Source organism: Siniperca chuatsi, linkage group LG7, assembly GCF_020085105.1.
Source record: "Siniperca chuatsi isolate FFG_IHB_CAS linkage group LG7, ASM2008510v1, whole genome shotgun sequence".
Lineage (NCBI taxonomy): Eukaryota > Metazoa > Chordata > Actinopteri > Centrarchiformes > Sinipercidae > Siniperca > Siniperca chuatsi.
The window spans coordinates 5,455,960-5,468,230 of record NC_058048.1 but is presented as its reverse complement, the minus strand read 5'-3'; the positions used below and the strand labels follow the sequence as shown (position 1 = coordinate 5,468,230).

At 41.7% G+C, this 12,271-nt stretch overlaps 1 protein-coding gene across 2 annotated transcripts; it reads right to left on the bottom strand.

Moving 5' to 3' along the window:
* Positions 1-49: 49 nt before the first annotated feature.
* Positions 50-12,234, bottom strand: poldip2 (polymerase (DNA-directed), delta interacting protein 2). Of its 2 annotated transcripts, none has more exons than XM_044201870.1 (11): positions 12,050-12,234; positions 6,602-6,683; positions 6,144-6,241; positions 5,943-6,042; positions 5,277-5,352; positions 4,778-4,885; positions 4,159-4,295; positions 3,936-3,962; positions 3,632-3,757; positions 2,715-2,794; positions 50-2,510 (listed from the first exon to the last, which is right to left on the bottom strand). In XM_044201870.1, exons 1-11 carry the CDS (start codon positions 12,232-12,234, stop codon positions 2,396-2,398), a joined length of 1,134 nt encoding a protein of 377 aa, XP_044057805.1. In that variant the 3' UTR covers positions 50-2,395. The 2 variants fall into 2 exon arrangements, with proteins under 2 accessions (XP_044057805.1, XP_044057807.1); XM_044201872.1 differs by having other exon boundaries at positions 6,602-6,677.
* Between the last annotated feature and the right edge of the window lie 37 nt (positions 12,235-12,271).

The window sequence follows — 12,271 nt, the reverse complement described above, 5'->3', positions numbered from 1 at the left end:
GACAGCTACAAACAAAAAACAGAACACTTACACAAGAAATGTCAAGATGTATTTTTCAAAAAGGTATATTTATTAGTTTTGCCTTTAATTACATCTCTATTTACAGTAGTATTTCAACCATCACAGTTACTTCAAATCACTTATCAAAACCAAGATGTTGGTTTCTTTCCCCACTTTACCAGAGAGAAAGTTCAGGCTGATAACTTTTCTTGTCACAGAGCTTGCAAAGTCAAACAGTCAGCCTTAACGAAAGACATCCAGCATGTGTGCACAGGATGAAGACATCATTCAGCTTTTTACAGAGAGCAGACTGCAGTGAAGGTAGACGTTTCTCACACACAGACACACACACTCCTCTTAGCCACAATACTGGCTGCCAACAATTTAGTTTAATTATACTGCATTTGTTATTCAAAAGACAACTGACCTGACCCTCACCTCCTCTTCAGCAAAGGATTCCTTTTTTGGCTGTCAACACATATAGTTCACTGCTTATAAAAAGTATTCAGCCCGCTTAACTTTTTTTAGTTCGAATCTTTCACAACATTTAAATCACAGTGTAATGTAATCATGTAGTTTCTGAAGCACTGATCAAGAGAATGGGACTTAAATGTCAAAGGGGAACCAAGTGCAAAAATGATCTAAATTAAGTATTAAAATTAGAATTACTAGATAACTGATGGTTTAAGTATTCACAATCCCTTACAGTGTCACACCTACATTATAGCTGGAGCAGCTAACTGTTTTCATAAGTTGCATTATCATTTGAGTAGACATCAGTGTGTAGTCGAGGTGTGACAAGTGATTGTAGGGTTAAACACATCTGTAACTGGAAGGTTCGATGGCTGGTTTCTCTCGCTCCTGGCAGTCACACAAGTCTGTGACGGGTTTACCACAAATTACCACTCAGAGGAAGGATTCAAGAACATTTGACACTGAACACTACTGAGTACAGCTAAGTCCCGTGTGCCCCCCCCCAAACAAAAAGAACAACACCATTCCCATATTAACGCTGCATTCACATCTTATGGGAGTTATCGTAATTTCTAACTTGTAAATAGCATTCACATTAAAATCCATGTTGTAATTACAACTGGGAAACACTTTTCTGAAATCTCGTACAGCCGACTTTGGGCTTAATAATAATAATAATAATAATATTTAAGAATAATACAGAACATACTTTAATAAATAGTGTTATATTGTCAATGAGCAGTATTTTTAATCCTCAAACAACCAACTCTAATCATACAACCATCTTGATGACGTGAACGCTCGCAAGTCATTAACATAAGAACATTTCCATCTCTGCCATCCAGCCCACGTGACGTGAACGTGGTATACAGGCTGGCGGTGGCAGCATCATGCTATGGGGACGCGTCAGGAGGCCCTGGAAGGCTTCAGAACCACAACACTAATGTTCTGAAGTGGAGAAGTTCGCAGACTGTGGAAGGCTATAATTATTGCCAAACGGGCATCTACAAAATAAATACATGAAGGGGGTGAACGTAAAAATGATTGTGTTTTATATTTTCTACTTAAGACCATTTGTAGAGATTTTATTTCATTTTGACATTTGAGTCTTTTTTCTGCTGATCAGTGTCAAACAAACCCCAATTCCATCCACTTTACTTCTGTTGTAAAACAGCAAAACAAATACTTCAGCACTGTAACCAGCTCAGAATTCAATCCGATTTCCCTCACGTAAGTGGCCCACCGACGACTGAAATAACTAAAGTGTGATAGGGCAGTACTATCATTTTTTTTAAAAAACATAACAGGAAAATAAGGTCCAGGATAAAAGTAATGTCATGTTTTCATAAATTCAAACAAGATCATCATCAAGGAAGGAGGAGTTTGAAACATGTAGTTTAAGTGATGGCTTACTTGTTGACTGAGGCCTCAGTATAAAGCTAAGCTGGAGCTGTTGCTCTTTTAATGAACCCAGAGCTCAGCAGGAAACACTCCCAATATAAAAACAGCTTGGTCAATATTTCAACTATTGGATGCACAACATGTCCAGCTCAGCTTGGCAACATTAACTCCCCTCCCTACCTCCCAATTCTCTTCCACTAGACTGTGCATGTCTCTTCAAAACAACATGGAGTGAAGACGCAGAGGACTGCCAATAATGGTTCTACCCTATATGATTTAATCAATGACATACTGCTGTTGGGTGCACTCTGGCAGAAAAAGGCAAGGTGGGCCTGCATTTGGATGCTCTAGACAATGCTATATTTTCCCTTTGCATAACCTGACTCACGCTAGTCTTATGCTGAAGGCTGAGGCAACGTTACAGGAGGAGAACAATTCTAGACAACCCAGACAGGACCAGGACCAGGACCAGGACTGACCGCGTCCGGGGGCCTCACAGGTGGGAGGTGACTACTCGCAGTTAAAACGTGTAGCCTGCGGGGGGTGCTTTGTCGTCTTTGTTGCTCTCCAGGGAGAAAGGAGGAATGCGAACGTCGAAGTGGGAGCCGTCAGTCCTTTCAATACGAAACGTCCCCCTAAATGCAAATAACAGAATGAGTACACTATTGCAAGCAGTAAATTAGTGGCAGAGCCCAACAGAAATACTGGTGAATATTGCACACATGGGATGATGTATGATGGAAAATGTTAAGCCTTTAGAAGATGTACTAAATAGTAGAATATGTAGCAGAGATGGGATGTCTGTAACAGAAAGCCGATGCAAGAATGAGCAAACTCACCACATATGACCACTGGGGGCTTGTAGAGACACATGGCTGCTGTACTGAAAGGCTGGCTGTTCTTTAGACAACACCGGCTCCTGTGGCAGCACACAAAGACGAGTATAATGTGACGAGGTTACACAAAATCTGTGCGTTTCAAAGTGCAAGACACTAATTAGTCAGGGTTTACATTACTATTGTGACTACTGTTGATGTGATCTTTGCATTTGTGATTGTCACATCTGTGTTACAACGCATCATCTGTAGAGCTACACCAGTTATGTCTACAGTGCAGGTGCTCTGGAGCCAGATAAAAACAACCGCCGTGTCCCACATCGATACAACATACTGATTCTAAGCAGGTTTTCAGTACGTAGAGTGATCACACTGGAGAAGTGACAAAATGAAGACACAAAGCAGACAGAATGCATACTAAATATGGTGTGCGTGCTTTTGATGAACACTCTTCTCCCATAACGCAATGCACAAAGGAAATGGAGGAGCTGCTCACAGCTAGAAAACAATTTAAATTAATTGTGGGTGGTGAAACAACTCCAAAAAATATTGGAAAACAAAAAGTATTAAATCTTAGGAAAAACACTGATGACTCTGAAGTTTTATTTGCAGTGACATCTGACACCACATGTATTGTATAATTCTTTGTTAGCATAAAATGGTCTGTAATGGTCTGGCAGAACCAGACTCAGGGCGGGCGGCCATCTGCTGCTGCCAGTTGGGTTGGTATGTTTGGTATGTAGTATGGTATGGTAGTATGTTTTTGGCACTCAGCTAACAACCTTTTATCAGTATTTTGTTTGAGTGTTCTGTTAAATTTGCGATATTTTAAAAAAAGGTATTTGCGATATAAAAAGGTAACCTGACACCAGCTTCAGATGGTCGTGGTCTTGGATACTGCATTTGTGTGTTGTACTAACCCTGCCTACGACTCCTCGTCCTCGGACCGTCTCCAGAGTTCCTGACAGGCTGAAGATCCTCCAGTGCCTCTCTCTCAGCTGAACCACCTCGTTGCCCATGTTCTCCAGACGGATACAGTACCGCCACTGCAGGAACACACACAGACATGTTAATACACTGAGTCTGCTGGCACAGGAAAGGTTAAGAGTAACCATGAAATATTCCAGTGCCTGGCTTGTAGCTGGTGTTAATTTCCCCACTGTGGCTGTCCTTGTGGACCACTCCACATGATGTTCCCCACAGATAAAACAATCTGCTACTCACCCAGTAAACATGGGAGTTCTGGGCCTCCTGAGAACAAGAAAGAATTTCCATTGGTATTTCAGAAGATTACAGAACCAACTAAAACAGGAAAAGGCTATAAGAAGCCAAAATGACACAATGCAAAGTAAACAAGCTTGATGCTGTGGCTACAGGCTATGCTTCATATTTCTGAGGTATTACGCCGATATATTTTATGCATGCAAGTGCTGCGCTGGTCATTTACCCTCATGCCCATGTAGAAGGGGATGACGGTTACTCGGATGTTCTCGGTGGTTTCCCTGTGGACGTCTGAGAGCTCCAGCCAGGGGTGGTTCTTCTCCTGCCACGCCTTCAGGGTGTCTCTGGCCGTGAACGGAGGAGCTACAGGAAGACAAAATGCATAAATATTTACTAGAACAGTGTTCTGTTACTTCTACAATGTCACTGGTTAATGTCAATGGTGCCTATAGCAGATCTGAACCAAAATGAAACTACATATGACTTGTTGTATATCAGGGAAATACATGAAATACATTATTTTATGAATCTGGTGGGTGGTGATATTGGCGCATAAAAGAAAAATCATTTTAATCATATGAAATGCATGCAAGAACTACACTAGTCATCTTTACAGAGATGTATTATTTACTACTTATAAAAACAATATTTAACTTGGAATAAAATAATGTTATGACTTTATGATATCACAATAGTGCAATTAACACTAGTACAGGATAAAATATGTTCACTATATGTATTACAGTAGAAACTTGGCTGTGTATATACATGGTCACTGAAGTAACCCCCTGGCCATTGCAAAAGGTTTGTGTGAAGAATAATGGAGACTGTAGAAGAGTGTTTACACTTGGCAGGGTTGTACATGAGGAAGCGCTCAAACAGCTCGTGCTGAATGGGGGCCTGCTCTGCAGAGTTATAGGGCAGGATGTCTTCATGGCTCACATAGTCCAGACCTGAAGAAAGACACAGACACATGGTCACATGGGGATGAAACAGAGACTAAATATAACCAACTCAAATGGGAAGTTAAAGGGAGCTAAACTGCTATGTGGGATCAACTCAGCTCTGATGTACTGAGCCAAATGTAACTTGAACTTTTTAAGAAGTAAGAATCTGAATGTTTTGTCCTGAAGTGGAATTAACAAACTGGGTTCTGAGCTGGACCATATCCTGGACCATATCCTCAGTAGGATGGTGATATCTTCCATCTTTTTCATTTATCACAAATGCCCCATTCAAAACTGTTAGAAATGGGATATATATATATATATATATATATATGGCCCATCAATGATGTATCAGTGAAGTCTGTGCGTCCTGGCCAGTCTGTATATGGCTACATACCTGGGATAGCGTACAGGGCTCTGCTGTCATCATGGTTGGCCAGAAATGTCACTGCCTCCGTCTGGGACCTCTGAGACTGTCAAACACAACACAAGCCAACAGTCACACAACTGGTGACTCACACACTAATCAACAGCAGCAGCTAGATTACACCACAGTGGGGGCTTCGTCTCCTGTAACATTTCCACTCATTGCACTGCGCTGCTGTTGTTCACATCGAGGGAGAGAGAATTGGTGTGTGTTCTAGACTGGTGACTGGCTGTCTACCTTACACATGGATTGTACAAGAAAAAAAAAAGGCCTTCTCCTCCAGACGGAGGCTCATGTGTTGAAACAAGAGACTCAGTATATGTGAACAGGTAGTCAGTTGCTTAAAAAACGGGTAAGGGAGATAGTAAAGGACTCCTGTTTGGATTTTAAACTAGTGTTAGTATTAGTGTTAAATGGTGACAGTGATGATTCAGAGGCTTTACCTTCCTGCCATGGACAACATTATTTAGCATTCAAAAAAATGCAGTATATATACTGAATATGGCAACATGGCTGAGATTCCAAAATGATCTGTTGTTATTAAGCTTCCACACAACATCAACTGAACTTGCTTGCCTGTCTGGACTCTCTAGGGACAATATAGACGTATGTGAAATGTAACATATAGTGACATACTATGTGAGGGCAGTCCCTAGTGTCAATCAGGACTTGGTAGTAGGTGTGAGTCTTCCCCTTCACCTCCTTGGAGCCGTGGGCTCCTGGGGGCTCAGGTTTGCTGAAAGAAGAAAGTAAGAGAGACAAAAGGTTATACAAGTCTCACCCGCAAACCAACGAGGGCTGGTTTGGTGCAGTCTGCAGCCAGAGGTGGAGATTTACCTGTCAGACATGGGAGGGGTGATGTCTCTGTCATAGAGTCGGGCGTGCCAAGGAAACAAGACGATGCCTCTGTAGCCAAACACACTGTGGAGAAACAGCTGAGGAGAGCACAACAACAAGGAGAAATGGGATGAGTTGCTGTGAGATTATATCTGTAGGAGGTTTAAAAAAAAAAAAAAAAAAAAAGAAGCATAAATTACATGGGATTACAGTCACTTGACAGGATCTCGCAAATGTGCTACCATAACAATATAAAACTTACTGATTTCTCAAAACATAAAAACAGACCAGATTAGTAAAAAATAAGTCTAGAATTGATTTAATGATTTTCTAATGAGGGAGAAGGTTTGTATGAGCTAGACAAGCCCATCTGTGATTTGATGTGTGTGTGTGTGTGTGTGTGTGTGTGTGTGTGTGTGTGTGTGTGTGTTGTGTGTGTGTGAGTATGAGAGTCTTACCTGTCCTGTTTCATATTTGCCGTGCTGCTTCACAGCCTCAAACACTCCTACTGTCTCCAGAATCTTCCCTTCAGGCCTGTTCCTGCCAAATCAGGCAACACCATTACACACTGGACCCTGTGTGTGTGTGTGTGTGTGTTTGTGTGTGTGTGTAAAACCAACTTTAGCCATTAAAAGAAAAATATATGATCACAAACTTACAGTGTTTGTATACAAAACATGGGGACTGAGATCAAAACATCATCATATATGGACAAACAGCCCATAAGTCTCTGAGGAGCCTCAACAGGAAATCCCACGGTTAAGAAGAGAAGAGGCGATTTCCATTCATCCCTATAGGAGGGAACATCCTGCTGCCCCCTTCAGTCGTAATCTCAATCACAACTTTGACACGATTGAATAAAACACCTCGACTTGTCAGATGTCAACAAACAGGAATACCATTCGACCTAATCTCCATGTCCTGGCCTGCAACACCACACACACACACACACACACACACACACTTACAGTACATATTACCACTGACGACAACAGCTGGTCACGTCAAATAAAAAACACGCGTACTTCTTTGCTCCCTGCAAAGCTAATCTTCAAAACAGAGATGAAGAATGGGGATTAATGAGGTGGATATATGGACAGGGGGATTTAATATTACACAGGAGGTTGATTTCAGGTTATTTTCGTATCATGTGTGTATTGCACAAGAATAATCACAACGTAACCTGGTTTTACTATGAGAAATATGGTATAAGTGAAGTGAAATTGCATTTTTTTTGGTCTGCTACAGCACGTATCTGCTCTGTAAATCACTGTGTTCCCCTTTGAGAAAAAAATCAGAAACCAAGAGGGACAAATTTATATTTTATACGTATTGTGTCATTATGGCACCCTCTAGTTTTGCATTACTTCGACTCTCTGTCTACATAGATGGAGACCTTATTTCGATACAGCCAATAAAATCTTGCATAAGGCAGTAACGTCAGCGCTCTATCATGCTGTAGGCAGAGCAGATGGTCACACTGAGCCAGACAGCATCCTGCTGCACAACACAAGAGCCACAAACTTTGAACAACAACCCACGTTAGCTTTCCTGCTCAAGTCTCCTTCTTATCTAACTCACAAACATGAACACACATCTTGTCTTGCACCGTAGCTTGTTGAATGAGCGACCAAACAGTCACTGGGGAAAAGCCCATTACTAATGTCAGTTTGCAGGCTAGATCTCTAATTAGCTGCTCAGATGCAGCACATTAAACAGCATGTAAACGTACCTGCAAATATCACATGGGTTCAGTTAGATGCTGGTGTGGTCCTTACTCTTTAATACCACTAACAGCTTGCTGTCGGCCCATGACCTGTAGGCTACAGCGTGGGTTTGTTTACTTTGTCTCTCGTTTCCTTCGGTGTAACACCGGCAAATGATTTCCTACTGACAGTCTGATCAAACAAAGTTTGTTTGTACATACCTAACACACCCTACTTTTTGACTTGTTTAAATTTTATTAACATAAAAATAATGTTTCCCATTGGTATAATAGAAAACACTTTATAGATCTCAATAAATGATGCAAAAGCCCTAGGAATGTACCAATATTTTCCCTGAACTTTTCATACACCACTCGTGCTCTTCTGTTCTGCTTCTACCTCTGTAACAATCTGAGAAATGTCAATACACAGCCAGAGATAAGCAGATCTAAATATAGCCAACCCATTGCAAACCCTGGAACCGGCCTCAGCCAACACCTACTACTGGTCAACAACTTGCCCTGTCAATAAGCACAGGAACGATCGATTTCACATCACCCTTTTTCTTCTATACTGGAGGAGTGAAGGCAGGTCATTGTACCACTGAGCTGTCATGTCGGGGCAAAGCTTTGTTTAATCCACATAACTATATACAGCGCACTGTTTCGCACAGATGATTATTACTGTCGCACAACGCACTGACGCTGTGTGTGATCAGAGACGTTCAGAGCGTCTTTGGTGTGATTTGACAGCGCGGATTACAAAGAGGAGGAGGAGAGAAAGTAGCGAGGGCCGCAGAGAAGAGACAGACAGTGTCCATGAAAACTCTGCACAGCGTGTCTGCTGTAAAGCTGAACCAGCCGACCACAACAGCACGGCGTCTCTGCTTCAGCATCTCAGCAGTCTGTGCATCCAGTCCACAGAGCGACTCGACACAAGCTATATGAAGGCTAGTAAAGAGTGCAGGCTACGTTCATTGTGGCTGCATGTAATGGCTACTTAACAACGTAAATCAATATGGTGCCTAGTTATGATGTTAAGTTAGCTAGGTTTTGTTCAAGATATTAACCACAGAAAATAAAAGGCTGCAGTTTGTGAACGCCTGAGCTTCATTCATGTTACCATCCTGACAGTCTCAGGTCCTGCCCACTCGTTTCTGCCTCCTACAGATGCCACAAAGACGACAGTAAAGGCGTACGTTACGTCTGAGCTGTAGTTAGGTTGAAACTTGTAGTTCTGAAACTTAAGAATTTAAACCTTTTTTAAAGCAAAAGGTGTTTGTTTTTGCATTTCGGAATTTTTTTCTTTAAAACCCAGAATGTATTTGGCTCTTAAAGGCACTAAATGGGTTTAGTTTTGACAGATAATATTATTGTAGGCAATTTAAGCAGTACAAAAGTAGATTTTTCTAAAAATGAAACCAATTAGTTGTTCATTTTAAGAGACCTGTCTTATTTTCTCTTTTGCATATTTACTATTGCTCTTTAATAAAGCAAAAGCATTTCTTATCCGATAACTCAATTAATCGATGGAATAATCGGTAGAATACTCTGTTACTAAAATAATCGATAGCTGCAGCTCTAACACCCACTTTAACGCTCTCTCACAGAGGCTGTATTTTACAAGCACACTCTGCCGCTCTCTTTCTGTCATGAGCCGACCTGATTTCTCACAGCACCTTTTTTCTGGTTGTTCAGATGAAGGCAGCTAAAGAATCAAGAAGACCCACTGGTTTCTCTCTGCACTGGCCCACAGCCAAGTCCCTTTTATTCCATCACAAGTCACTGCTGCTGGTGTGAACGCCAAGCAGAAAAGTTAAGTGTGCAGCTGACATACATTGCCCCCCCCCCCCGAAAATCTAGACTTTTTAGAGCAAAGGTCTGGGTTACTAAATTATCATCAGTAGTGTGCAGAGTCAACATGTTACTAATGATAGCACTAAGTCTGTAAGCTCTGATCACATGTCCAGGCTAAGTGAGGCAAAAAAACTGCCTGGTCATGGTGTGTGAGGTGAGTTTTATTTATGTAGCAGTCTGAGTCAAAATTATATTGGAGTTTGTGCTAATTGTAGCTACAACAGCATCCCACAATAACCTAACAAAACAGTTCAGATCCCTAAAATAAAACGATACACAGAAGGACAAGGACACCCTTTAAAGTCAGATTTTGTCTCTGAGAACCATATAGTGATAGACATATAGTGGTTGATTTAGTTCTAACTGTGCTGGGATCTGTACTTGGACTACCGCTATGATTTAAACAGACAATCTTGTGCATTCTCTCTACTTGGCATTTTTAAATTACATCTTTAAATGTTATTAAATCATTTTTCTGGGACTCCTTATTGGTCTATGTGATAACTTGCCACAATAGCAGCAACATGGACAGAGAGTCAGAATTTACAACTGCAGTCTGTTGCACTTAGATAATAAAAAGTGTGTGTCGCATGGTGCATGCACATAGCCAGGGAAAAATAAACACATGCAGAAAGGTAACCATAAGAAAGAGACTGGGCAAAAATGGCCTGCATGGCAGAGTTCCAAGACGAAAACCACTGCTGAGCAAAAATAACATTAAGGCTCGTCTAATTTTTGCCAGAAAACATCTTGATGATCCCCAAGACTTTTGGGAAAATACTCTGTGGACTGATGAGACAAAAGTTGAACTTTTTGTAAGGTGTGTGTCCCACTACATCTGGCGTAAAAGTAACACCGCATTTCAGAAAAAGAACATCATACCAACAGTAAAATATGGTGGTGGTAGTGTGATGGTCTGGGGCTGTTTTGCTGCTTCAGGACCTGGAAGACTTGCTGTGATAAATGGAACCATGGATTCTGCTGTCTACCAAAAACTCCTGAAGGAGAATGTCTGGCTATCTGTTCGTGACCTCAAGCTGAAGCGAACTTGGGTTCTGCATCAGGACAATGATCCAAAACACACCAGCAAGTTCACCTCTGAATGGCTGAAGAAGACCAAAATGAAGACTTTGGAGTGGCCTAGTCAACCTGAATCCTATTGAGATGCTGTGGCATGACCTTAAAAAGGCAGTTCATGCTCGAAACCCCTCCAATGTGGCTGAATTACAACAATTCTGCAAAGATGAGTGGGCCAAAATTCCTCCACAGCGCTGTAAAAGACTCACTGCAAGTTATCACAAATGCTTGATTGCAGTTGTTGCTGCTAAGGGTGGCCCAACCAGTTATTAGGTTTAGGGGGCAATCACTATTTCACACAGGGCCATGTAGGTTTGGATTTTGTTTTCCCTTAATAATAACAACCTTCATTTAAAAACTGCATTTTGTGTTTACTTGTGTTATCTTTGACTAGTATTTAAATTTGTTTGATGATCTGAAACATTTAAGTGTGACAAACATGCAAAAAAATAAGAAACCAGGAAGGGGGCAAACACTTTCACACCACTGTATTTAGTGACGTCTCTGATGCTACATGCCTATTTGTTATATCTGGCTATGTTTGTTTTTTTTTCTACCTGCTGTCCTCAGGTAAAGGTCTCTCTTGCAAGAGATCTTGATCTCAGTGAGATGACCTGATTAAATAAAGGCTGTATATAATAATGAGGGAACATCTTGTGGAGGAAAGGTGTTCATCCCTCCAGTAGACTTCCACAGACTTGGCGAGGAGCACTGAAGCTGTTCTGGAGGCTCGTGGTGGCCTGACTCCACACTGAGACACTTCATGTCGGTTTTCCCTTTCATCTGTCACGCATCTGTACATTATACTAGTATGTTAGATAATCTACAGAATGTTGCATCAGTTTTACCGGATTATAACCATGAAACTAATGATAATCTTTCTTAAAATTCCAAAATAACTCAAGAAAACTCTTCCACGGTGGGTGTGAACTTTAGCTAACAGTGTGCTTTAACATGCATCGACTCAGCAGGTTGGAGTTAGTCAGATCAGACTGTCAAGTGTTGCTCAACCCATGCTGGCTAGCTACCTTGCTAGCTAACGAGCAACAGAGGACAACTGTACTTTAGTCATTTTTCTGCTGCTAAATGTCAGCTCATGTTTGCACACCATGCTCATAATGCAGGCGCCATCTCGATGCATATGTCCATTCAACAACAACAACGAGGCCAGTGTCTTTACGGTGCCATCTTGAACTCTTACTTAGCTAACGTTAAAGCCTTTAGCATGTTAGCATTAACAGGAGAGGACACTGGCTGCGTCTCCTACCGTGACGACATGAACCTCCTCTGCTGAACACCGCCAGGCAGTCCACAGGCTCGGCATTGTAACCGCGGTCTGTTAACCTCAAACCCGCTGCTGCTGTCAACGACACTCAGTATTCTCTGTGTATGTTTCTTGTTGTATTTACTGACAGTGCTCAACAAACCACGGCGTAACGCACAAGCCGCCATCTTTCCAGCCCTGAGCCCTGGCACGATCACACACACG

What these genes read in the sequence shown, in the direction of transcription:
- poldip2 (XM_044201870.1), bottom strand. Translation starts at nt 12,234, where the DNA reads ATGGCGGCTTGTGCGTTACGCCGTGGTTTGTTGAGCACTGTCAGTAAA. An exon ending in CTAGGGACTGCCCTCACATA is followed by an intron (nt 5,353 to 5,942) that starts GTATGTCACTAT and finishes TGTGTTTGACAG; the next exon opens with TCTCAGAGGTCCCAGACGGA. An exon ending in GACGAGGAGTCGTAGGCAGG is followed by an intron (nt 2,795 to 3,631) that starts GTTAGTACAACA and finishes GTGCTGCCACAG; the next exon opens with GAGCCGGTGTTGTCTAAAGA.